The 23,631-nt window shown below is 38.0% G+C and overlaps 1 protein-coding gene across 7 annotated transcripts in view; it reads right to left on the bottom strand.

Moving 5' to 3' along the window:
• The window catches only part of TNS3 (tensin 3), a 247,381-nt gene that overhangs the window by 154,624 nt on the left and 69,126 nt on the right, over nt 1–23,631 (bottom strand). For all 7 annotated transcript variants that reach the window (XM_084510046.1, XM_084510042.1, XM_084510044.1 and 4 more), the window contains one exon: nt 10,745–10,782. Coding sequence is in view for 1 of the 7 variants with exons in the window: in XM_084510042.1 (XP_084366168.1) it covers nt 10,745–10,782 (38 nt within the window). In the remaining 6 variants the exon portion in view is untranslated. The remainder of the gene's footprint in view (nt 1–10,744; nt 10,783–23,631) is intronic.

Below are 23,631 nucleotides of genomic sequence, written 5' to 3'. Positions count from 1 at the left end.
TGACATAACTTTCTCTTAGCTGATAAGATACTACAGCCTGCAAGCAACTTGCATTCAGTACAGACAATAACTCTTTTCTCAGGACAAATGACTAAAATGCAAGACTTTCTCAGTAATACACCACAGAACTTCATTTGTTCTTAACTACACCCTTTTCTTCTCCCTTCCTTCCTCCTACTGACAACTTGCTCACTTTTATACAGCAACAACAGGTAAAATTTAACAAAAAAAAAAAACAAAAACAAAAAAAAAAAAAAACAAAACAGCACTAAGATTTGGCTCTGAAACAGTTGGTTTATGTTTCTGCATATTAATGGAGTTTCACTGTACTAGGTTTCATTTCAAGCCCTCCAGGGCTGGTGAAGGGACAGACAACTTTTAGTTCCATCTTTTCCGAAGCTCTGTTTCATAAAGTCCATGCTGTGAGTTAAAATACAAATGGATTCTTATTAAATTCAAACTACCTGTAGTCATCATTTCACCCTGTGCAACTCCCATGCTTGCTCACGAGTTTCACTGCTTCCAATACCTGTCTAACATCTGGGAAAGATATATTTCAAAGGGAAGTATTAAAGATAACATGACAGCAATATTATAGCATAATAAACATGTTAAAATAGGGAGTTTTTTGTTTGTTTTTTTCTTTTTAATAGATACTACAGAGAAGAGGCCAATGTTGTAGAGGAGAAGGATTCTAGAACACAGCAATGGCAGACTTTTCTACTCTACATCACAGAAAGATAAAGACAGAAGTCAAATGTCAGCCTAGTTGGAAAAATAAAAAGGTTGGTTTTGTTTTTCTGTAATTTGGTTTGTATGTCCCTAGAACTGAAAACCAACCATTGCAGGACAATTGTTTGCACCTCACTAAGGGCAGTTTAATGCAAAAATACATACAGCCCAAGGAGAGAGAGCTCTTTGAATCAGGCAGCCCAAGGATATATGCAGCAATCTAGCAAATGCTTGATTTCAGTCTGTGACAGAAGGTCTGTAAGAGTCATCCAAAAAAAGCAGAGTAACCTCTCCAGCAGGAAACTCACAGAAATCCTTTGGGAAAAAAAACACTGGGGCACATTGCTCAGCAAGCTAAAGTAGTCTGAAGGGTTGAGGACTAAGGAGGAACCTTTCAGTTTACCACAAAAAGTATATTCTCAAGTTGTAAAGAACATACCCACTCTAGCAGGCTTCAGTTTCTCTGAGAGTGGAACCCTTTCTGGAGGCTGACAAAAAGGCACTTGAAGTGCCTGTATTTTGTTACGGTATTTCTGACTTTCTTATATCACAATCCTGACTTTCATATACCTCTGGTCATTTTAACTTAGATTACAACCTTCTTCCTTTTAAAATATATGTTGAGTATAAAACACGCATGTTCCAAAGGTATCCAATTTTACAGCTGTTCAAAAGAGACACAACAAACTGGTACCGCGCTGTGTTAACTGTGGGAGGTATTTTCAATGTTTTCTTCAGCAATACAGAACAATACAAGGGAAGCAGCCTTTTAGAAATAATTACAAGTAAAATGCTATGAAATGCTGTGTTATCACATAGAGATAACAAAAGCAAATTCTAATGAAGCCTGGACATTTCAGCTTGCTGATACAAAACAGGCAGGACTTCCACTGGCATGGGGTTCATAACCTTCAAAATACATAGTACTCAGTCTCTATGTGTTTCCAAAAAACTGTTGTTACTCATGTTGGTGTCTGCAGTTCAGTTTCCATTCCTTCATAAAGTCGGTAAGGCAACTGCTTGCAATCTAATGCTGGCATTGCTCCACTTTTTGGAAATGAATATTGCAAGAGGGAATTCATCCAGTTCCAGGAATATACAGTCTTCACCACTGCCTCTAGCCACAGCAACATATTGTGACACAGCAATGGTTATATTATACCTGCTACCAAATTATTGCCACTGTTGATTTTCAGTGTACCATCCAGGATGTTGTTACTGCCTTTAGCTCTAACAGCAGAAACAAAAGCTATGGCTCCTACATAAAAGCTAAGAGCATCACATACAGTAGTGGTAAGCAAATTTTTAAAAAATAACTCAAAGAACCAGGTGGTATATTCTGGCAAGCTATGCAATTCCCATTTCCCAGAGACAAATATGGAATGAGCTATATAGTGTGCCATGAGAACAATTCCCAAGCAACAGTAATGTAAAATGCATCATTCCCATGTTCATTGATACCACTTTAAAAGGCTGAAAAATGCTTACTGCTCTTAAAAAAGTTATAAGGCATGTTACAAGGATCAGAACTAGGCAGAAAATAAACGGACCAGTGAAGAGAACTGAGATCCTTCATAAAATCAACCAAAACAGACCAGTATTCAAGGCAAGGAAATGAAAAACAAGCAAACAAATTCTCCTAAAACATCCTAAAGTTTTCAAGTGGGAAGTTCGTATCTGTCATGAAAATATAGCCTATCCAAGTTTTGGTGGTGAAGGAAAGCAATAGCTTTTGTAATAAAGACTGCAAGGAAACAAATCTTGAAATTATAACAGGTACCAGCTGGGTCTTACATAAGAGCCAGTTTTCTGAAACAGTTAAGACTAAATGAGACATATCTAGAAACACTAGTATATTCTAAAATACTTTTTAATTTTTGGAAAGCCCCAGAAAGTTAACTGCCAAGCACACAACCCTCCAGCACAGCAGTTCTGCTACTTACACAATGAAAGGTTTATATCCATAAAAAGCAATTTCAAGTCCTCTTGCCACTCAATAGCTTACAGTTCTGGTCGAATGAGAAAGCTTATTCATTAAACAGTTCATTACAGTGATAGCATAACCTAACAGAGGGCAAAATACTGCTTCTGGGGACAATCAAGTAAAATCTAAAGACCACTTTGAGCCACAACTGTCAGTTACAGCACTCACAGATTAATCTAGGACTTCAACTGCAAACATTTTATTCTAGTCCAATGCTAGACAGCACTAAAAGCATGCATGGTAGTATAACATGTTAATTACTTCCTTTGAGGAAAAAAATCCCTGAGGTCTTAAGCTGTACTGAATGTGTTCTGATTTACCGATTCCACAAAAATGTGTCAGCCACAGAGGTTCACACAGTTGTCTCCTGGAAAAAAACATGGCACAAGTTTTCATTTAAGGCCTTGATTCCCTCTGCCCAAAATCTGAGAGGGTTAAGGAGAAATTGTACTCTATTCGTGCAACCAAATTAAAAATATTTAAAAAATAAGAAGAAGAACAAACAAAAAAGCTTCCAATGAACCCTCTGAGAAGCAAAGTCACCACTATTTGGTCCACTGCTGCTATGGTAGTGTTAATCTACTCTTTTAACATAGTAATTTTGCAGTAAAGACTTGACAGCATTTTGCTGTTCTCAACAAAATAATTTTCTGCCAGGTTACTCATTTATTTTTAAAACAGAGTTTTACTTCAAAATCACTTAAAAATTAACAAACACTGAGTATTCAGATGAAAAGTGTCCCCGGAAAAATGTTTTTCTGAGGAATTTTGACATATTAAGCTGTAGTGTTCAAAATGCAACTGAGCATAAATATGAAGCGAGATTATAAAGTTAGATATAGTAGAGTAGTACTTTGAACTGTCAGTTCCTGCCCAGTTGAGTCGAGCACAGCTGTCTCTTTAAAAATTATTACACACTGACATCCAACAAATCTGGTTTCTACTCTAATACTTTATTGTGTTAAACACTCAAAGAGGAATTCTCCCCATCCTTTTGAATAGCCATGCTGAATTCCCTCAACAGCAAACTGGTGCAGCATGCAAATTAGACAGGAAAGAAAGAAATAATTATTACCCTCAAAAAGAGAAACCTCTGGCAATAGTTTGAGAACTGGTAACATTAAAGATGTTCTTTTTCCAAACCAACCAAGTATCACTGCTACCGTAGCAGCAGCAACCTTCCCAATAGTTTCAGTGAGGTAAACGAAAATATATCCAAGATCTAATATTAGCAGCAACACAGTAACCCTGGCAATCTTAGCCACTTTGTCATTTGAACAGAAAGTGCCTCATCTCCACCCGGAAGAGTCCAGCTTGTTTACTTGCTTCTGCTGTCAATCCTTCCCTGGTTTCACCTTCCTAGTGAACTAAAAATACAATAAAACTAACAATATAATGATGATTATTTTATTTTTTAATAGTCCCCCTTACCTGGGACTACGTGTCAAAATGCTCTCTCTTACAGCATTACTGGAAGTCTAGACAGGTTCTGCCTTACATGCGTTATGGCTTTAGCAGTTAGAGAGTAACTCTCTGTCCCTCTGGACTGCCAAGGGCCACTGATTCTCTTCATGGGCATGGAAAGTATCTGCCTTCATGCCCACCCTCTACAAGAGTGGGCCCAGCCTTATAACCTTAATACAGTACTCACAACGTTTATTCACAAAACAATTCAGGAAGCACCCATGTGACAAAAGACATCCAATCATTCTGAGTGCCAAAACAGTTTGGGCTTTAAATCATTAAACTGAAAATAGCTAACAAATAGTAGTCATTCCCCTCACATACAAACTATTTTCACAAAACACATTGAACATGTATACCAGGACCAAAATCAGCTGTCACTCCTGCATTATTTTTATTGCTGTGATTGCTGTCTTCCTCCCCATTATAGCATTTCCAGTAACATTTTTACAGTAATTCAAGCTATATATATTTATTTATTTATATACTTTTTTTCATGACCGTCTTTCCTTGCCTGTTAAAAAGCCTAAGAAAGGAAAAGATCAGCGTGTCACAATGAAGAATTAGGTGGGATGGAGGACAGCTTTACTCCAAAGCCTCTGAACAGTTTAAGCTACTGCTGATCAAAGAAAAAGGGAGATCAGGGTCAATGGAAGAATTGCATCTTCTCAAATACAAATGCCAAGAAAATTATAATAAGCAAAACTGTGGCTTTTGAGTAATGTAACATGACAAAGTGTCATGTCAGTTTTTATCTTTTACAATTAAAACAATTTTGGTGGCTTTATATGTGATAAAACCCTAAAAACATGTTATACATCTATTATTTCTCTATGAAGAATAAACTACAGAATTTGAAAGTCATAAAATATTTGGTCTAGCCTTAACAGCATTCGAGTGGCACACTATAGTTCAGAAACCAAGTCTGAATATGGATTTTAGACTCTCAATAAAAAATCTTGAAGCTTTGACTAAATATGCACTCCACTGAGATGTCTAGATAGCTAGAAAGGTGAAGAAGGAAGTGTGCTGAATAAAACCAATATTTAATTAATGCTACCAGAACTGGAAAAAGCTATAGAGCCATCTGCAATAATATACTGGTTTCTTTGAAATATGAATTCAGACTGACAAAGAATGAAACCATATTATGAAAAGAAAATAGCTTCTTGGCTTAGGCATGGTAAAAAATCTTCAAGGTTGAGTTAAGGATATATGCGATGCTCACTAGGAAAGCTGAGCCAAGGCTCAAGAGCTGGATCATACTCTACATCATTACACACCTGATCCAGCAAAAAAAGAATTGAGCAAATCATGGAAGCATTAAGGTTTGCAAAGACCTGCAAGATCATCTAGTCCAACCATCACCCTGCTACCAATGTCACCCACTAGACCATGTCCCTAAGCACCATGTCCAACCTTTCCTTGAACACCCCCAGGGATGGTGACTCCACCACCTCCCTGGGCAACCTGTTCCAATGCCTGACTGCTCTTTCTGAGCAGAAATGTCTCCTAACTTCCAATCTGAACCTCCCCTGGTGCAACTTGAGGCCATTCCCTCTACTCCTATCACTAGTTACCTGTGAGCAGAGGCTGACCCCCAGCTCCCCACAGCTTACTTTCAGGTAGTTGCAGAGAGCAATAAGAACAAACGCCTGAGACTCCTCTTCTTCAGACTAAACAACCCCAGTTCCCTCAGCCACTCCTCACAGGACCTGTGCTCCAGGCCCTTCACCAGCTTTGCAGCCCTTCTCTGGACATATTCCAGTACCTCAATGCCCTTCTTGTACTGAGGGGCCCAAACCTGAAGACAGCACTCAAGGTGTGGCCTCACCAGAGCAGAGTACAGGGGGATGACCACCTCCCTGGTCCTGCTGGCTGCACTACTCCTGATACAAGCCAGGATGCCACTGGCCTTCTTGACCACCTGGGCACACTGATGGCTCATGTTCAGGCGAGCATCAATCAGCAACCCCAAATCCTTTTCCTCTGCACAGCTTTCCAGCCACTCTGCCTCAAGCATGGAGCGTTGCATGGAGTTGTTGTGACCAACAACTGGACCTGTCACTTAGCCACGTTGCACCTCATGCCATTGGCCTCTGCCCATTGACCCAGTACAACACCAAACTAGGAATATGTATTGACAGAATATGAGAACATTCCCATTACGCATACAACCATGTGTCTTCCTATTAAGATATGAACTTTTCGAGACTCAGAGCAACAGTGCTCTCATATCCCAGCACTGCCAATGCAGTGAGAAAGAGGCCCATTGCATACAAAAGAGACTGAGAAGCTGTACCTGAGGTCAAATGCCTCTGTAAGGCCCTGTGCACACCAGTATCCTTGATGCTGTACTAGCAGAGATGCAGCAGACAGCTTCACAAATAGCTTATGAAAGTTCAGGGATTTCTTCAGAGGACACTGATCCACTATCCCCCTTACGGCAAAGCCCATTCACTCATAGCTCTATTTCCCCAAAACAGGATTAGATTGCTTCAATCCTGAGTAACCCATCTGCTGTTCACCTAAAAACAAATTTGCCTGGGAGACCTGTTCACATATTTATTGCTTCCTACATGAAAGTACTTCCTGACATCTGTTCTGAATTTGTGGATGCTTTATTTCCATTAATTTACCCCCACCAGTCATGCCCCCATACCTCCTTTCAGGGCTAAATCGCAAAACAGTAACTTGACATAAATGAATAGCTCCCTTAAGATTTTATACCCACATGTCCACTGTGTTCACTTGTTTTTGGCTTACCCCCCTCACACACAAACAACTATAAGACAGTGAAGTTTGGGCTTTGGGGTTTTTGTTTGCTTTTAATTAATCTTGCCTTTATAGCTCATCTAATTTTAGTGCTGGTATCTGCATCATCTAGTGGGTTTATGCTACATAATTTCAAATGTTATAATCTTCCTGCAACTGATTTAATAGCACTGTGTGCAACAGTCTGAATTTGTGTAATCTAATATTTACCATCTTGTTTTCACTTGTCTGTGTAGCTTCTTTTTTTTTTTTTTTTTTTTTTCCCCCACAGTGTTGCCCTATGTTTTGAAATATTACTACAGTTTTGCCTGCGTTTCTTTCCACTATATTTGTCAGGGACAAGAGAAAAACCCTCACAGAACCTATTCAGGTTTTAGAATAAAACAAAGCAGGTGATGTCTCAAATGATTCCAAAACTTGGTTCTTCCTTCATTTGTACATTCTGATAAAACTCTGTCTATTTATTTTCAGGTTTGCATAAACTTTATTTTAGTGGCTGATTTATATAGCTTTTTTTTTTTTTTTTTTTAGTTTTCATGTAGATGCAATAACGAAGGAATTCTTTAGACAAACTCTTAAAACCTGCATAGTAGTGCTGCCAGTGGAAGGCCTGAGCTGTTGTTTTTACCTAAACATGTTTACAACATTAGCTGTTTTATTATGCAGCTTTATCATTAGACTTGAGCATAATGCTTCTATAAACACATGACCCCAGCAGGCTTTCAAGTAATGCTTCACTCTGCTGATGCATATTTTTTTTTAAAAAAATGACTACAGGATGTCAGAAGTGAAGGGTCTGGAACACAAGTCTTATTGCCTGAGTGGCTGAGGGAACTGGGGTTGTTTAGTCTGGAGAAGAGAAGGATCAGAGAGCTTATTGCTCTCTACAGCTACCTGAAAGTAAGCTGTGGGGAGCTGGGGGTCAGCCTCGTCTCGCAGGTAACTAGTGACAGGACTAGAGGGAATGGCCTCAAGTTGCACCAGGGGAGGTTCAAGTTGGAAGTTAGGAGACATTTCTTCTCAGAAAGAGCAGTCAGGCATTGGAATGGGTTGTCCGGGGAGGTGGTGGTGTCACCATCCCTGGGGGTGTTTAAGGAAAGGTTGAACGTAGTGCTTAGGGACATGGTTTAGTGGGTGACATTGGTAGTAGGGTGATTGTTGGACCAGATGATCTTGGAGGTCTTTTCAAACCTTAGTGGTTCTATAATTCCATGATTCTAAGTGCAACATTCTTTGTTCTCATTCCCTTCCCTTTCCAAATGCTTTTCAGCTAAATACTAACACATTTTTATTTGGGGGATGTTCAACTAATATAGTTATTTTCCATAAGCTGCGAATGGGGTAGCTTTATTGCAAATGCAGAGAGTAACACTTGTCTTGGAATTAAAACATATTCTAGGGAAAAGAGGTACTGGAGTCCATGATTCTTTTTCCACAGAATTGAATCTGAATCAGTGTATATAATAATGCCTATTACTCAAGGGTGCCTGTAACATCCTTAGATGGTCTTAATATATTCTCAGTCCAGCTTAAAAAGCTATGAGCACCATTCCTGCCTTCATCCAATAACCAAATGAAAATACAGATGCCATGTTAGGCAATAAAAGCTAAAATCAGATCTGAATCAGGATGACCACCAATATAACAAGATTATATAACATTATTCCAGACAGCCAACTGTGGCTTCATATAAGTAGTCATAAAGAAAACATTTCCAGAAAAATATTGGATATAAGCTACTTGTTGTCCTCCTGCAACTTTGAAAATCAGAAAAAAAACTCTAACCCTCTCATATGAAATCACTGAATACTCAATCAGATCTTGTTCCCGCAATCTTATTTTTCTATTGTAATACATACTAGTGATTTATTTTCAAATAGTTACAAAACATATATATAATATGAGCATCTTGATAACAGTTATGTTATTATTTACTTCCAGCACTCCATCTTTTCAACACTCAACACTCAAATGCCTGAGAGCATAAATACTAGTTGAAATACACTTTCCTGTTTACAACATAAGGTACATGCATGATCTGATTTGTCTCCAAAACAAGTTTAAAGAATTTCTTACCACAGCCTCCAGCATCATTTCTATACTAACACTGCCGGAAACTAGATCTATGTAGCATATACACAAGTTAACCTGCAAGCTACCAGTGCTACCAACAAACCAGGTTCTTCCCCACAGAAGCTTGTAGAATTCCAAACTGCAAGTCCTATTTGAGGAACCAAAGCTAATATGCAAGAAGATATCAATTATATCATCTGGTCTAATAAAACATACTTCTTTCTACAAAACTGTTTCCCTTCTACTTCTAGACCTCTAATTCTACTAATACATAAATTATAGAAATAATCATAACTATTACTAATCATTAATAAATGTACATTTAGATTGTAAATACCTTGCTTGCAAATTTAATTACAACCATTTGCATTTTACCATGTTATTTCATGACCAAAGGAAAAAAAAAAAAAAAATTCTACTTTTATTCAGCACACCATGTAACACAATGATTTTGAAACACATAAGTACCATTTTCACTTGAAATGGGAGACAGTCAACCAACTGACCCTTATGTTTACCAGAACTTCCCCAGAGGGCCTGACAAATCTCAAGCAGAATTCTTTCTTGAATTTATTCATATTTCCTGGAAACACCAAAATAAATCCTTACTCAAGGTCAAACATCAAGTCAACAGCACAGGAAGCAGGAATAGATCTGTGGTCTCTAGAAGCTAAGTGCTCTAATTATAAAAAATGCTGTCTTCATGTAAAGCAAACACTGGTCAGTGGTTTTAGTTAAAAACAGAAAATGTTATCCCGATAAGATGGCTCTAGGAAATCAAAGTAAACCCCTCCAACATTTAGGCTGCAACGGTCTATGTAAATCAAAGATGTTCAAATCTAGGGATGGGGGATTTTTAAGTCATCTGACACCACGGAAGTACCTTTTCAGTCGTTTCTGTATGTTATGAATGAATCGTCTGATTTTCACCAGCTGAAGAATAGCCCTTTTGCTTTTCTATAGATTTCTGTTGTCTTGACACTCTGCATCTCCATCTTGATATTCAACATCTACATTCAAGTCAGTTTTAACTAAAACTCATTCTGAGCTTTGAAAACACAAATGGGCAATGACAGTTGCCTTGAACAAAAGGCCAGCAAAGCCCAGCATGAAACAGACAACACTAAGAAGCAATAGAAACTGAAAACAGCTTTGTTTTTTTTGTAGACTATTGGATAAACTAGGAGGCAGAACTGGGTATTTCCTTGTGTGAAAGGGATTCAGAGCTTTTTTTAAAAATTAAGAATCTAGTAATGAAACTGAACTTGGTAGATGTAATCTAAAGCAGGCACTGAAAATAAGTTAATAATATGTTTGTATTTTTCACAGTCCAACACCAAAAATTTGCCTTTAAATCTCTGTTGCTGTAAAATTTAGATGTATAGCCAATTCACTCACTCATTTTTTCTTCCCTGGTGTAACCATGTGGTTTGTATTTCACCCAACTAACTTGCTGTTTTCAACTTGAAACATGTCCTCCTATGAGAGGAATGAGAAGTTTAACCACTGTTGCAGATGTTTTGACTACACAAAAACCTGTTTTGTTTCTTATTAAAGTCAAGAAAAATACCTCAGTAAAAAGTTAGTCTTTTTTTGACAAAAAAGCATCTGATTTAATCATCATCATATCCTTAATTAGTTGACACAGCTTTTGTAGTCTAAACTTCAAATACATGCGGATCAACAGCAAGTATAGAGGAGAATAAATATGCTTACCTTCTCTTCACATTTCCTGTGGCAGGCATATTTGCAAACTAAAACAAAAGGAAAGAAAATATATGAGTAAGAGAGTGGGTGGATTCTCCTTTCAATTTTTTTAGATCAACCTTTTTACTAGAAACCCAGCCAACCTCAGGTTATAACAGCATATTTAAAATAAAACAACTAAAACAAAAGGCACAATACACTTCGGTTTTACTCTTTACTGTAAGGGTATCTACATCAACATTATCACATTTGTGCATTCTATTAGTTTATGATAATGTATGTCTGGTTAAACTTCATGGGCTGATGATCTTGTCTTCTCCCTTTACAGCTGCCCATACGCCAGAAGCATTACAATCTTAATACCACAGAGAGCAAGACCAAATTATTCCCAATGAAGCCTGTGAACCTTAGTCATATCAGCAATTCCAGAGACCAAAGAAAAGCAGGGTTACTCCCAACTCACAAGTGACCATGTCTGTTCAGAGCTTAATTTCTGGTTATGAAAAAAAGCTTGCACAGTGCTGTAAACATTATCTGCAAAAGGAACACTTGGTTTCTTTTAATTTTCTGCTGATATAACAGCAGGAAAGGATGACTTGTACTAGCAGATTAGGTTCAGAAAACAGCATTCATCTTAAAAAGCAACCAGATGAGTGAAGATACACGATGTAATACCATAATGCCCAGAATCTGACAGAGACTGGTTTCAAGAGATTTTCCATTCTATGCACTTCTTTCCTTACTCTGAAACCTGCTCCTTTTCATGCATTGTTCGTCATTTGGGTTACTGAGCGCTAAACTGTATTTTAAATTCAGTGAAAATACAGTTATTCAATCTCCAAGATCAGTAAGCAGCAGAATACCACATAGGTTTAGCTGGAAGTTTAATTGGATCCAACCTTAGACCACTAAAGCTGAAAGCTATACTCATTTCTCATTGCTTCTACCAAGAGAAAGATACTCTACAGCCTGACTCAATGGTAAAGGCACGAGTACCAGGATGTGAGTCCAACAAATACGCAGCCATAACCATTTCAGAATCAAGTGCATTGTCTACTGGATGAAAACCCCTCATGTTCCAGTCACTTCTCATGTCAAACTCTAAGGCTTATTGACCCATTTTCTTAAGCAATCTTGTACGTGCTATGTTCATTTAGTTTTTCAAAGCATGAATTAAGGAAGAGTAGTGTAGTTCTGGGTAAGTTGAGTCCACAGCACTTAGCAGGATCAAGATTCTTTAACACAAACATTTATTAGTGTTCATACAAATACATTTCTCTATTAGTATTAGTAATGATTGATAACCATATGCTACTTACAAATGCTACCAACCTTAAAGCAAATGGAGGATGGTTTTTAATCAACAAGGAAAAAAAGTCTTGCATGGCTGCACAGAGCATGCTAAATTCATTAAGCAACTTCACACAGACGTAGCATACTTAGGAGATTCTGTATTCTAAACCTGCAGGATTTACTTTGACATTGTAAAAGGCTAACAGATGTTCTAAAAATATGCATCTGTACCATTTATTCTACAACCTACTTTAATATCTCATGTGAAACAGTGAAACAAACAAAAAGAGACAATTAATACTGTGCTTTGAAAGTCTTCCATTTTTAAAAGACAATCACAAAAGGTAAAGAATAAAACAGGAAATATGTCCAGAAGCCCTGACATTACAGATGAGTGTCTCTTGTTTTCTTTACTGATGCTTATGCCTTGACGTCTGGGAGATAAAATGAAATTAAAAAAATAAATAAATAGCAGCCTCCATGATTTTGCTACTGGCTTATGCAAAACCAAAACATGAATGTCAACAACAATAAACAATACACAAAGTTTTTATTAAAAATGCAGATAAAAAATGCAACCATTGAGTTTATCCAGTTTCTATGTACACCAAAAAGTCTGATAGTCTGTCTGCTCTTACACACCTAACAGTACTACTGTCTTTGGTGGGAAGAAACCACTGAAGTCAGACATGAGTTAACCTTGAACAGCAACTGCAAATCTCATAAGCAACAACAACAAAGTATGGCATAGGAGCTCCATGCATAAATAGAGGGAGAATACAAACAAAGCACTGCTATCTTTATGAGATTCAAAAGAAACAAAGTAAAGCCTCAAGAAGTAATCAGCTAATATAGATCAAATGGAACCTGAACGGAAGCTCAATCCAGCATTTCCATGGATTAGACTAGTTAAATCATTAACTTATCTCCCTCACTATCTAATAAAGCTAATGATGATAATAAATTGGATAAAAATAAACACTCCGAAATGAAATCAGTGATTGCCCAGATGCCGGGAGCAAAGTATGCCTTTGTGCTAAGAAGCAGAAAGGAGATTCTCTCCCTTCCATCTTGAGTGAATGTCAAAGTGTTCATTGCATACATAGTTCCTAACACTCATACCAGCTACATCCTGAGAACAGAAACTGATCCCCAAGCATTAACAGATCCACACACCAATTCCCTTTTCCTGATAGATCTGAGTTTTGCTAGTAAATCCCTGTCCAGAGCAACAAAACTAAACACTACTGAGCCCATTATGACAGACCTTTGGGGGAATTAAACAGATGCTCAAGTGTTCAAAGCATTTCACATCATCTACACATGTCCCAGTGAGGCACAGCAAGCTTTACCTTCACTACACAACAGGGACAACTGAATCACACCTACAGAACATTTACATGGGGTGAATGAATAGCCAACATTAGAATAGAATCTGTCTACCAGCACTTATCGCTGGACCGTATCACAAAACCACGTCTTCCTAAAGAAGTTCAAAAAGCACTCAAGGAAACATTCCAAGTTTTCATTTGCTGGTAAAATACTCTTTCTACAGACATAAAGATCTAAATAAATACTTGTAAGTGTTTACACGCATACTTACATGTCTCTGTTTATACCTGTGTACACAAATACATAGATGCATATATACACATGTACACTCCAAAAACACACAAGTCTTGTTTTTAATAAAAACACGATCACTTGCTAAAACCAACTTAAAAAATAACAAGCAACAAAAAAAAATACAAAAAAAAAAACTGTTAGCATAGAACACTGCTCTAGAATTAACAGCTGACTAGAAGTATTCTCTGGATCACTAACCAGCAGCTAATTACCAATCTTTAGGTAATTCCTACCAAGAACTTAATTGCTAGTGTGGTACAGTCATGAGATAAACCTAAAGAACGTTTCTAAGGGAGAAATAAAATTAATTTAGAGTACTGTTAATTTTTCCTTCTGCTTTCTGATGTCTCTCCTATTTCCACATCATCTCTTCCTAGGAAAAAAAAAAATAGCTTCAAATGTTAGTGAGATAACAGAAAGCGAGGTAGCAAGAAAACACCAAAAACAGGGTAGAGGAAGCACACAGGCACACAGAGAAAGAGTGAATGTATCGATGGCTATGCTCTGGCAGTCACAACTCTCCAAGGATCTAAGCACAGAAAACTTAGTGGGGAAAACTGCTGTTGCCAATTCAGGTACATCTTTTGCAGTGCAATTCCTATAGATTTATATGCTGTAGCTGTTAACAACAGTGATATTACCTTTCCAAAACCAAGCAAATTAAATACTCACCCACAGAGAAGAATCAATTCACTTGGTATTACTTAGAATTTATGTTGTCACAGTTAATGCTACTATTTTGCAGAACTATTCTCTCTGGATGGTAGCACTCCTGCAGCCCAGCATTATTTTTGATTCTGCCCATGCGTTTATGGCACTTCCAAAGAGATGGACTGCCTCAGCTATAAGGCTTCCAGAGAGACTGAATCACTTTTCAGTATGCAAACTGTTTTTCCAGAGAAGTCTTGAACATTAGAGAAGCATTTTCATAACACTTACATGGCAAAAAAAAAGCAGTAATACGCCACAATCATGTAAGCCCATGCCGTTTCAATGCAAAAGATATCTAATGCAAAAGCACATAAAAAACTGAGCATACTCACAGCACATCAATTATTAAGGAAAATATATCCAACTTACAGTTAAAAGATCTCAGCAAACAACTTCTACCAAATGCTGGCATTCTTCAGGCAAGTCTTACAAGGAAAATAGGATTTGGCTTTTTCCAGACTACAGCCCAAGTGTTTTTGAATTTAGAAGTGTATCTGAAACAAGCTGAAGGACTCAGCAAGGGTACTTCAGCAATGCTAGTTTGGTTCTTCAGCTCAACAGCTGAATGTCTGCTTCCCACACATCAGCTCTCACCAAATACGACTTTCCAAGTTTTTGTTTAAGGTTTCTGGCATTAGTTCCAAGAACAACTGTCCCTAGCCAGCTGGCAATGAAATGGCAGCCAAGCCATATTTAGGCTATTTACTACGCTTCAAAACATTTCCTAAACAATAGCGCTGAGAATCTTTTTAAACAAGAAAAAAAAAAAATCCTATGTATCAAAATGAAGATGTGTTAACTCCTGAAAGTTAACAATACCATTGCCAGGATAAACATAAAAGGATAAAGGTAGTTAATCATATTTTTCAGACTTACGATCCAACATCTTCATGAGACTAAAGTTCTGTTTCTTACATTTATGCATTTCAGATGCTCTCTGTAAACCAGTAACAATGTATTTACAAAATAATAGAATACTTCTGTACACTAACCACAGAATAATTTATTATATACCTAAACTGCTACAACATTGTAGGCTACAGTGGTATCACAAGGACAAATAGCTCAAAGTTTTCCTTGTGTGTGACAAGGGTTATACACGTTATCACATTTTAGCATTACTGAACTTATAATATTGGTACTATATAGACATACATTCTGTCACGTTCTACATGCAATGAATATTAGAACATAAGTACTTTATGAGACTAACCTCACACTTAACCTCAGCTTTTATCATGTGGTTTTCCTTTTTTTTTTTTAATGAATTCTACGACACGACAATTCAGATATCCTCTTAGAGGCACAAACTTGCATATAAAGCAAGCACTTAATTATTAAACAGTTATGTCTCTTAACTGAACACCAAGAAAGAACACTTCCACCCCCAAAAAAAAGCTCTTGATATTAATTTTACCTTCTTAGTGGCAAGTAATAAATTAGGATACTGGATCACAGGCCCTGCTGCTTGAAGAAGGAATTCTTTCCCTCAGCATCTGCAGTTCACCTTTGCCAATATATGCACACGCTGTTACAGCTTTTTTTTTTTTATTTTTTTTTTGACAGCAACTTAGGAGTCCTTGATGAGGAGTCCACAACAAATGGAATCTAATCTAATCCTATAAAAAGATTTGTATCATTAACATTTAGTTTTTATAGTTCCCAATGCCAGTCTTCTCTGCTAATACCACTGAAAGATCAGTGTCATAGCGCAGCAGGAGTGGTAAAGCCTACCCATATTAGTAAGTAGTCTAGCAATACCACTGCTGACTAATACCTCCCTCATGCAGGAAGTATTTTGCAGAAAAACCTAGGTCTGTCATTGGTTCTGAAGAAAACATGTTAATTGGGAAAAAAAAAAAAATTTCAAGATGTTCTGAGAAATGCATAGCAAGGCTGCCAGGACAGGGTTTTCTCCAGGCAGAGCATAGTAAAGAAAAACATTTACAACTAACATGTCCCAAGTGGCAGAGAGAACTGTACAACTAGCTAGCTATTTATATTTTTATGAGGTTTTAATAACACTAGACAGATTATTAGAAAAAAACTCTTGCACCATATTCTTCTGGTGTTCCTACCAGCTCTGCAGCAATTCACAATAAATATCTAAAATGAAAGCAGTATGAAAAATAAAGAAATCAACTGCATTGAAAAGATGACACACTGAAGAAGAAAAAGTCCTATAGCTGGAAATACTGGGCTTTAGCCACAAAATGAAACACTTATTTTTAAGAGTCACATGCCAAAGATGTTGCAAGACTAACCAGCCCCACTACAGCAGCAACATCTGCTGGTCCATTTCCTATGCCACAAATATCTTCCTGTTTTCCTCACTTGGTTGTTTTTTGTTATAGGGTTTTTTGTGTTTAAATATTCAGCCAACCATCGTCTCTTCATCTTAATATTCCTCCCAGCACTTCATGCCAGGGACTGTAGACATTGGTTTTGAACATGAAGCCTAAAAGACCATTACAGGAAATAATGTGCAAAACGTCAGCATCTTTGACTTCAAGAAGCTATACAATGAAAATGTTGTGAATGAGCTCTCCTGCAGAGGAAATATTCCTTTTGCTTTTGCTGACAACAGCAGTGGAAAACTTTTATTAAGAGAAAAGTAGTTTGGCACTGTTACTGCAATATTATGGCTGGTTTTTACCTTTACCCCCATCATCTTCCATCTTGCAGGAAAAACTGTGATCATCACGTTTCCTGCTGATTTTGCTGGGGAATTTATATTGTTACAGTAACATATTTACAGTTAAATTGTCATTGTAGCTACCTCCTGAAATATTCTGGCTGCTGTGGTTTAAGTTGTTGTTTGCTTTTATTGTTTTCTGAGAGAGAGAGGGAGAAAGAGTTTTGTTTGTTTTCACTGGTGGTGACTTCGTTTGCTTAATTTCCATAGATTCTGTTACAATGGCAGAATGTTAGCACAGTGAAGATGTTTAGATATTTTTAAGAATTAAATACTCAAACAGCATTTTTTTAATTTTTTTTATTTTTTATTATTATTATTATTTTTATCTTTTTAAGCTACAAATGGCTAATCAGGTAGGAAATGATTAAACCTTAATCCAGTCTAGAACTGAAGGTTTTTTTTTAGACCTCCTCCAGACAACCCCATGTTGCAACACTTCATCCAAAAAATCCTTTTGACCAGATTATGGTTTACCGTTGCCAGCAACCAACATGAAACAAACGGGGGAAAAAAAAAAAAAGAAATCTGGACTGTCTCCAGACAGTGCAAGTAATATTGCAAGGTCTGGGAAGCTTGCGTGCTTGCTCATTGTGGATCTTGAAAACATATCCTATGTAAGTTATGCTAAGAGCGAGGATCAGTTTAAAATGGATGACCTTCAGAACAAGAAAGCTAATGTTCTGTAGAACTTGTTCATTATGTGAATAAGACCTAATATGCCTGCATGTTTTTATTCACAGCTGTTCTTAAACTCTTAGAGCAAAAACAAGTCACAGAAACCTTCAAGAAGAGAAAGCCTTATAGGCTATGCAGAAGTTAGCACGATACTTCAAGTCTTTATGCAGTTGTAGGCATCTATTTTGCAAGTGTTGTTTTTTTAATCATATTAATGACAACAAATGGGAACTCTGCATAACATCAGCTAACAATTCCCCTTTACGTATTTACAGGGTTCAAACCTTGAATGTGTCTAAGCGGAGTTATGTCTGTAGCCCAGCTTAGTTTCTTGAAGCTTACTTCATGTACCAGAACGAAATACTCAGCACTGTTTGCAACACATGTATTTGCCCATCTTTGCTTTATTTAAATCTTATCTATATTATTTTTGGCTATTTTTTCTCCTGTTTAGTGTGAAGTTTTAGCCAAATGCACCAAAACCTACTTTCAGTGTCCGTTCTACAAAGGGCATATTGTGCTTATCACACTGGAAATACACACTGTAGTGAAAGTAGCATTTCATTTCTGGCTGTTGGACTTCAGCAGATAATTCTAATTTCAGTACAAATTTACCGTTAGGAATTTTTGTCTTCAAGAGGGCTAAGTTTACAAAACCGTAGCCACACTAGACGACATAGCAGTCATCAATTTTCCAATAAAACTGTGGAGGGGAACATGTCCTTTTTTACTTCAAATTTTTTTTTTAATTTATTTAACTGTAATGAACAGAAGCTGTACCTCTTCCCCCAGAAGGGAAAAAAAAAAAAAAAAAAAAAAAAAACCTTTGTGGTTTGAACCTTACCTTTAAAATAAATCTTATAACCACTGACCAAATTCTGGTGTGACTAACTCAGCTTTTATCACTGAGGTAAAGGAAGATGGGACTCATGTTTTCACTACAGGCTATTTTCTCAAATGTGATCTAATACATGTGATGCAGTTTGCTTTCAGTGAACAAGAAACATTCCACTAGATGTTTTGCCTTAAAAAATAATATATATACATATATATATATATATATATATATATATATAAGTGAGTAGGAAATCACCTTAGTAAGTTACCTTACTTAATTTTCTGCCAAAATCTCCCACACGTGTTCCCACACACACTTCCCACTGTGCTAGCAACAGGATGCCAATTTTGCAGCTTCTCTCATCTCCATAGATGGATGTGTTTCAGTAAGGATGCTTATGTACCACTTGTGTAGGAATTAAGTTCTACAAACATTCCTACTGGTACCCATCCAAAATATATTCTCCAAACCAGTACGTTCATGGCTAGGTTACATCAACAAAAAGATATTCAGTTCATCTAAACTAACATGAATTACTTTAAATTCAAAATGTAATGTATGGAATGCTTTGCATTGCATGCAAAGCCTCACTCCCAGCATGTAGACGTGTTAATGTAATCATTAACTGGACAGGAGGGGTGATTCATCAACAACAGTGTTTAAAGTGTTTCATTTCATCATTTCATTTATCAACGGTCTTACAGCTAGAAAATAACTACTATGTAATCTAAAACCGTTCATATTTTCCAAATTTGTATCGAAGTTTTTAATTAGCCAGGAAAAATCTTTCTAGAGACTGAAAAGATTCAGGTTATCTAAAAACCTCTCGTCTTTTCTATGACAAATTGTCATTTGGTTACAATACAACAAACCTAGGATGAATTATAATACAAAGAAAGCAGATGAAAATTAAAAAGAAATAAAAATATATACATTTTTACATCTATCAAACATAATAGTAATACAATCAGAGAAAATAGAAATTCACAAGGAAAATACACAGAAATTATGTAGTTATGACAGCTTATTTACAACTAAAGTAAAATGCTGAATATTTGCAATCGAGGGTAAGTAGTTAAAAAACATCAATTTGCCCTTTGGTCAAATATGCAAATGTGCGTAACTAGGATGTTTATTTGCTCCACCCTGATCTAAATTAAAATGTAATGTAGGGAAGATGAACACATCAAACCAGCTCAAAAGCCTTCAAGTTTGAGGTAGTGCTGAAAAGGCATAAGCAGTCACAGTTTACTCCACAATGTGCATGTGCTGTAGACATCAACTGCCGATTTCCATTTCTTACTAATGAATAGCTGCATCAAACAGACAGCCCAGCTTACAACTATGTTTAAAACAGCAGCTCACCCCCTTTTTCAAATCTTCCTTTCCTTCTTGCTACTGTTTTGTAGAACATGTTAAAAATCAAATCAGTAAAATTAGGCATGCTTTCCTGAGGGGGACTAAAGTATACAACAACGGAGTGACACCAGCATTCAAGCATGCATTCCAGTCAATCATTTATTTTTCATAGGAAATTTTTAGGCATTGCATTAATAAGTGGTCACTACCGAAGGACACATTTTGCAAGACTGGGCCAAACACCTACCTGAACAATGGCTGCCAATGAATAGTTATCTGACCAGTTGTTACAACACCCAGTTACCGCTCTCTTCTTGCAACAAGTATAGATGACTCATTGCTACATAAAAAGTAACTACTACATAGTGACCAATATAGACCTTTCCCTTCCTTCATTTCTCATGACATAACTTTCTCTTAGCTGATAAGATACTACAGCCTGCAAGCAACCTGCATTCAGTACAGACAACAACTCTTTTCTCAGGACAAATGACTAAAATGCAAGAAGACTTTCTCAGTAATACACCACAGAACTTCATTTGTTCTTAACTACATGTTTTTCTTCTCCCTTCCTTCCTCCTACTGACAACTTGCTCACTTCTATACAGCAACAACAGGTAGAATTTAACAAACAAAAAAAAAAAGCACTAAGATTTGGCTCTGAAACAGTTGGTTTATGTTTCTTCATATTAATGGAGTTTCACTGTACTAGGTTTCATTTCAAGCCCTCCAGGGCTGCTGAAGGGACAGACAACTTTTAGTTCTATCTTTTCTGAAGCTCTGCTTCATAAAGTCCATGCTGCAAGTTAAAATACAAATGGATTTTTATTAATTTCAAACTACCTGTAGTTATCATTTCACCCTGTGCAACTCCCATGCTTGCTCACGTCCCACAGTTAACTATCAGACACGGTTTAGTGGGTGATATCAGTGGGAGGGGGATGGTTGGACCAGATGATCTTGGAGGGCTTTTCCAACCTTAACGATTCTATGAAAAGGTACCAAGTAAGGATGGTAGATCTGCCACATGCTTGCATCAAAAAAAAGGGGGGGTGGCATACACAATTTTATTGAGGGGCTCCTGACAACTGCACTCAGAAACCTGTAGAAAATTACTGCAGCCAGCCTCAGACATGGATGTGCCACAGTCATCGATGTACCCATCTGGGGAATATATTCTGGAGAGGTCCCAATAAGACGTGTTTATAAAATTAGTTCATTGCCCCCTCCCTTCTCCCCTCCCCCAATAAAAAAAAAAAAAAAAAAAAAAAAAAAAAAACACTCTTGTCAATAGCTTGGATACATGAGAATTTTGTTTTCCTCCTGATATTTCAAGCCATTTATTGCAACAAGTCAATGAAGTGCTAAACTACATTGGCACGTACTGTTAGCTTCTTTATTTGAACAAAGCTATTAAACACTAGGTTAATACAAAAACTTGCTCATGCTTATCAACCTGCGATCTGTTTACAAGACAAATGGTAAGCCTCTTAACTGAATCATGAAATGGCTGAGGTTGGAAGGGACCTCTGGAGGTCACCTGGTCCAACCCCCACCCCGCTCAAGCAGGGCCATATCCAGATGGCTTTTGAATATACCCAGGGAGGTAAGCTTCAAAACCTCTCTAAGCAACCTGTGCCAGTGCTCAGTCACCTTCATAGTTAAACACACACACACACACACACAAAAAATTAAAGGGAACATTCTGGTGTGCATTGCCTGTTGTCCTGTCACTGGGCACCAATGAAAAGAGGCTGACCCTTGCACCCTCCCTTCAGGGATTTACATGCATTTATGAAATCCTCTCTGAGCCTCCTCCTCTAGGCTAAACAGCCTCAGCTCTCTCAGCCTCTTCTCAGAAAAGAGGTGCTGCTGAAGCCCATCACCTCTGTGGCCCTACGCCGGACTCTTCCCAGTATGTGGCTCTCTTGTACTGGAGAGCTGAGCACTGCAAACAGTACAACAGGTGTACCCTCACCAGTGAGGAGCAGAGGGGAAGGATCACCTCCCTCAACCTGATGACAATACTTCACATAACGCAGCCCAGGATACTGTTAACCTTCTTTGCGAACAGCAAGGGCACATTGCTGACTCATGTACAATTCGATGTCCACCAGGACACCCAGAGGTTTTTTCTGGTAAGCTGCCTTCCGGATGGGTGGCCACCAGCACATGCTGGTCCATGGGGTTGTTCCTCCCCATGCAGGACTTTCCACTTCCCCTTGTTGAACCTCATGAGGTTTCTGTCAGCCCCTTTCTCCAGCCTCTCAAGGTCCCTCCGGATGGCAGAATGACCCACTGGTGAATCAGACACTCCTCACAGTTTTGTGTCATATGCAAACTGGCGGAAGGCACACTCTGCCCCATCATCCAGATTATTAATAAGATGTTGAACAGGATGTTGTGGTTTAACCCGGCCGGCAAATAAGCACCACAGAGCCATTTGCTCACCCTCCCCTCTCAGTGGGTTGGGGGTAAGAATTGGGGGCAAAAAAAAGCAAAAGCTTGTGGTTTGAGATAAAGACAGTTTAATAGGAAAAGGAAGAGAAATAATAACGATGATAGTAGTAATAATAATATGTACAAAACAGGGGAGGTACAATGCAATTGCTCACCATCCACTGACTGATGCTCTTCTACAAGCAGTGGTCTAACCCCACCCCAGCCATCCACCTCATATTAATTAACATCAGCCCATTATCAACATTATTCTCATCCTAAATGAGAAACACAGCAGCATACTAGCTACTAGGAGGAAAATTAACTCAATCCTAGCCAAAACCAGGACACAGGACTCAACCTAGTACTGGCCCTGAGGGCTCTCCACTCATTAGTGGCCCACAGCTAGACTTTGCACTACTGACCACTACCTTCCAGGCTCAGCCATTCAGTCAGGTTTTGATCCACCTCACTGTCTGGCCATCCAGACCATATTTCAACAGTCCTTCTATGCTAAACATCTATGAGGATAAAGTGAGGAAAAGCATCAATGGCCTTACCGAAGTCCAAGTAGACAATACCCACTGCTCTCTCCTCAGTTGCCCAGACTGTAGAAGTTTGTTGCATTGATCAAGCATGACTTCCCCTTTGTTGAATTCATGCTGACTATTCCTGATAATTTTCTTGTCTTTCATGTGCCTGGAAATGGTTTCCAGGATTAGCTGTTCTATTATCTTCCCAGGGCTCAAGGTGAGGCTGACCAGCCTGTATTTCCCTGAGTCCACCTTCCTGCCCTTACTGGAGACAGGAGTGACATTCACTTTCCTCCAGTCCAGTTTGAGTAAGTATTTCCTGAACTGATCTTCTTCCACCAAGGGAAACTTTCTTGCTCCAGCTTTTTCCCCTCATCTCTAGGACCTGAGATTTCTGAAGGCTCATCTTGCTAGTAAAGACTGAGGCAGAAGGCATTCCATCATCCTTTTCCATGCCTTGGGTAACCTGGTCCCCGTTTCATTCAGCAATGAGCCCACATCTGCCTTAGTCTTCCTTTTGTCACCTATATAACTCCAGAAGACCTTCTTCATCTTTAACATCCTTGACCAGATTCAATTCCATTTGTGTTTTAGCTTTCCTAACTGCATCCCTGAATGCTCAGACAAAATTCCTGTATTCCTCCTTGGAAAGGAGGAATGTTTGCTTCAACGCTCTGCGTGTTTCCTTTTTGTGCTTGAGTTTGGCCAGGAATAATTTCTTCAT

Source organism: Aythya ferina, assembly GCF_964211825.1.
Source record: "Aythya ferina genome assembly, chromosome: 2".
In the NCBI taxonomy this organism is placed as follows: Eukaryota; Metazoa; Chordata; class Aves; order Anseriformes; family Anatidae; genus Aythya; species Aythya ferina.
The sequence above is the reverse complement of the archived record's forward strand: the minus strand, read 5'-3'. Positions and strand labels throughout refer to the sequence as shown.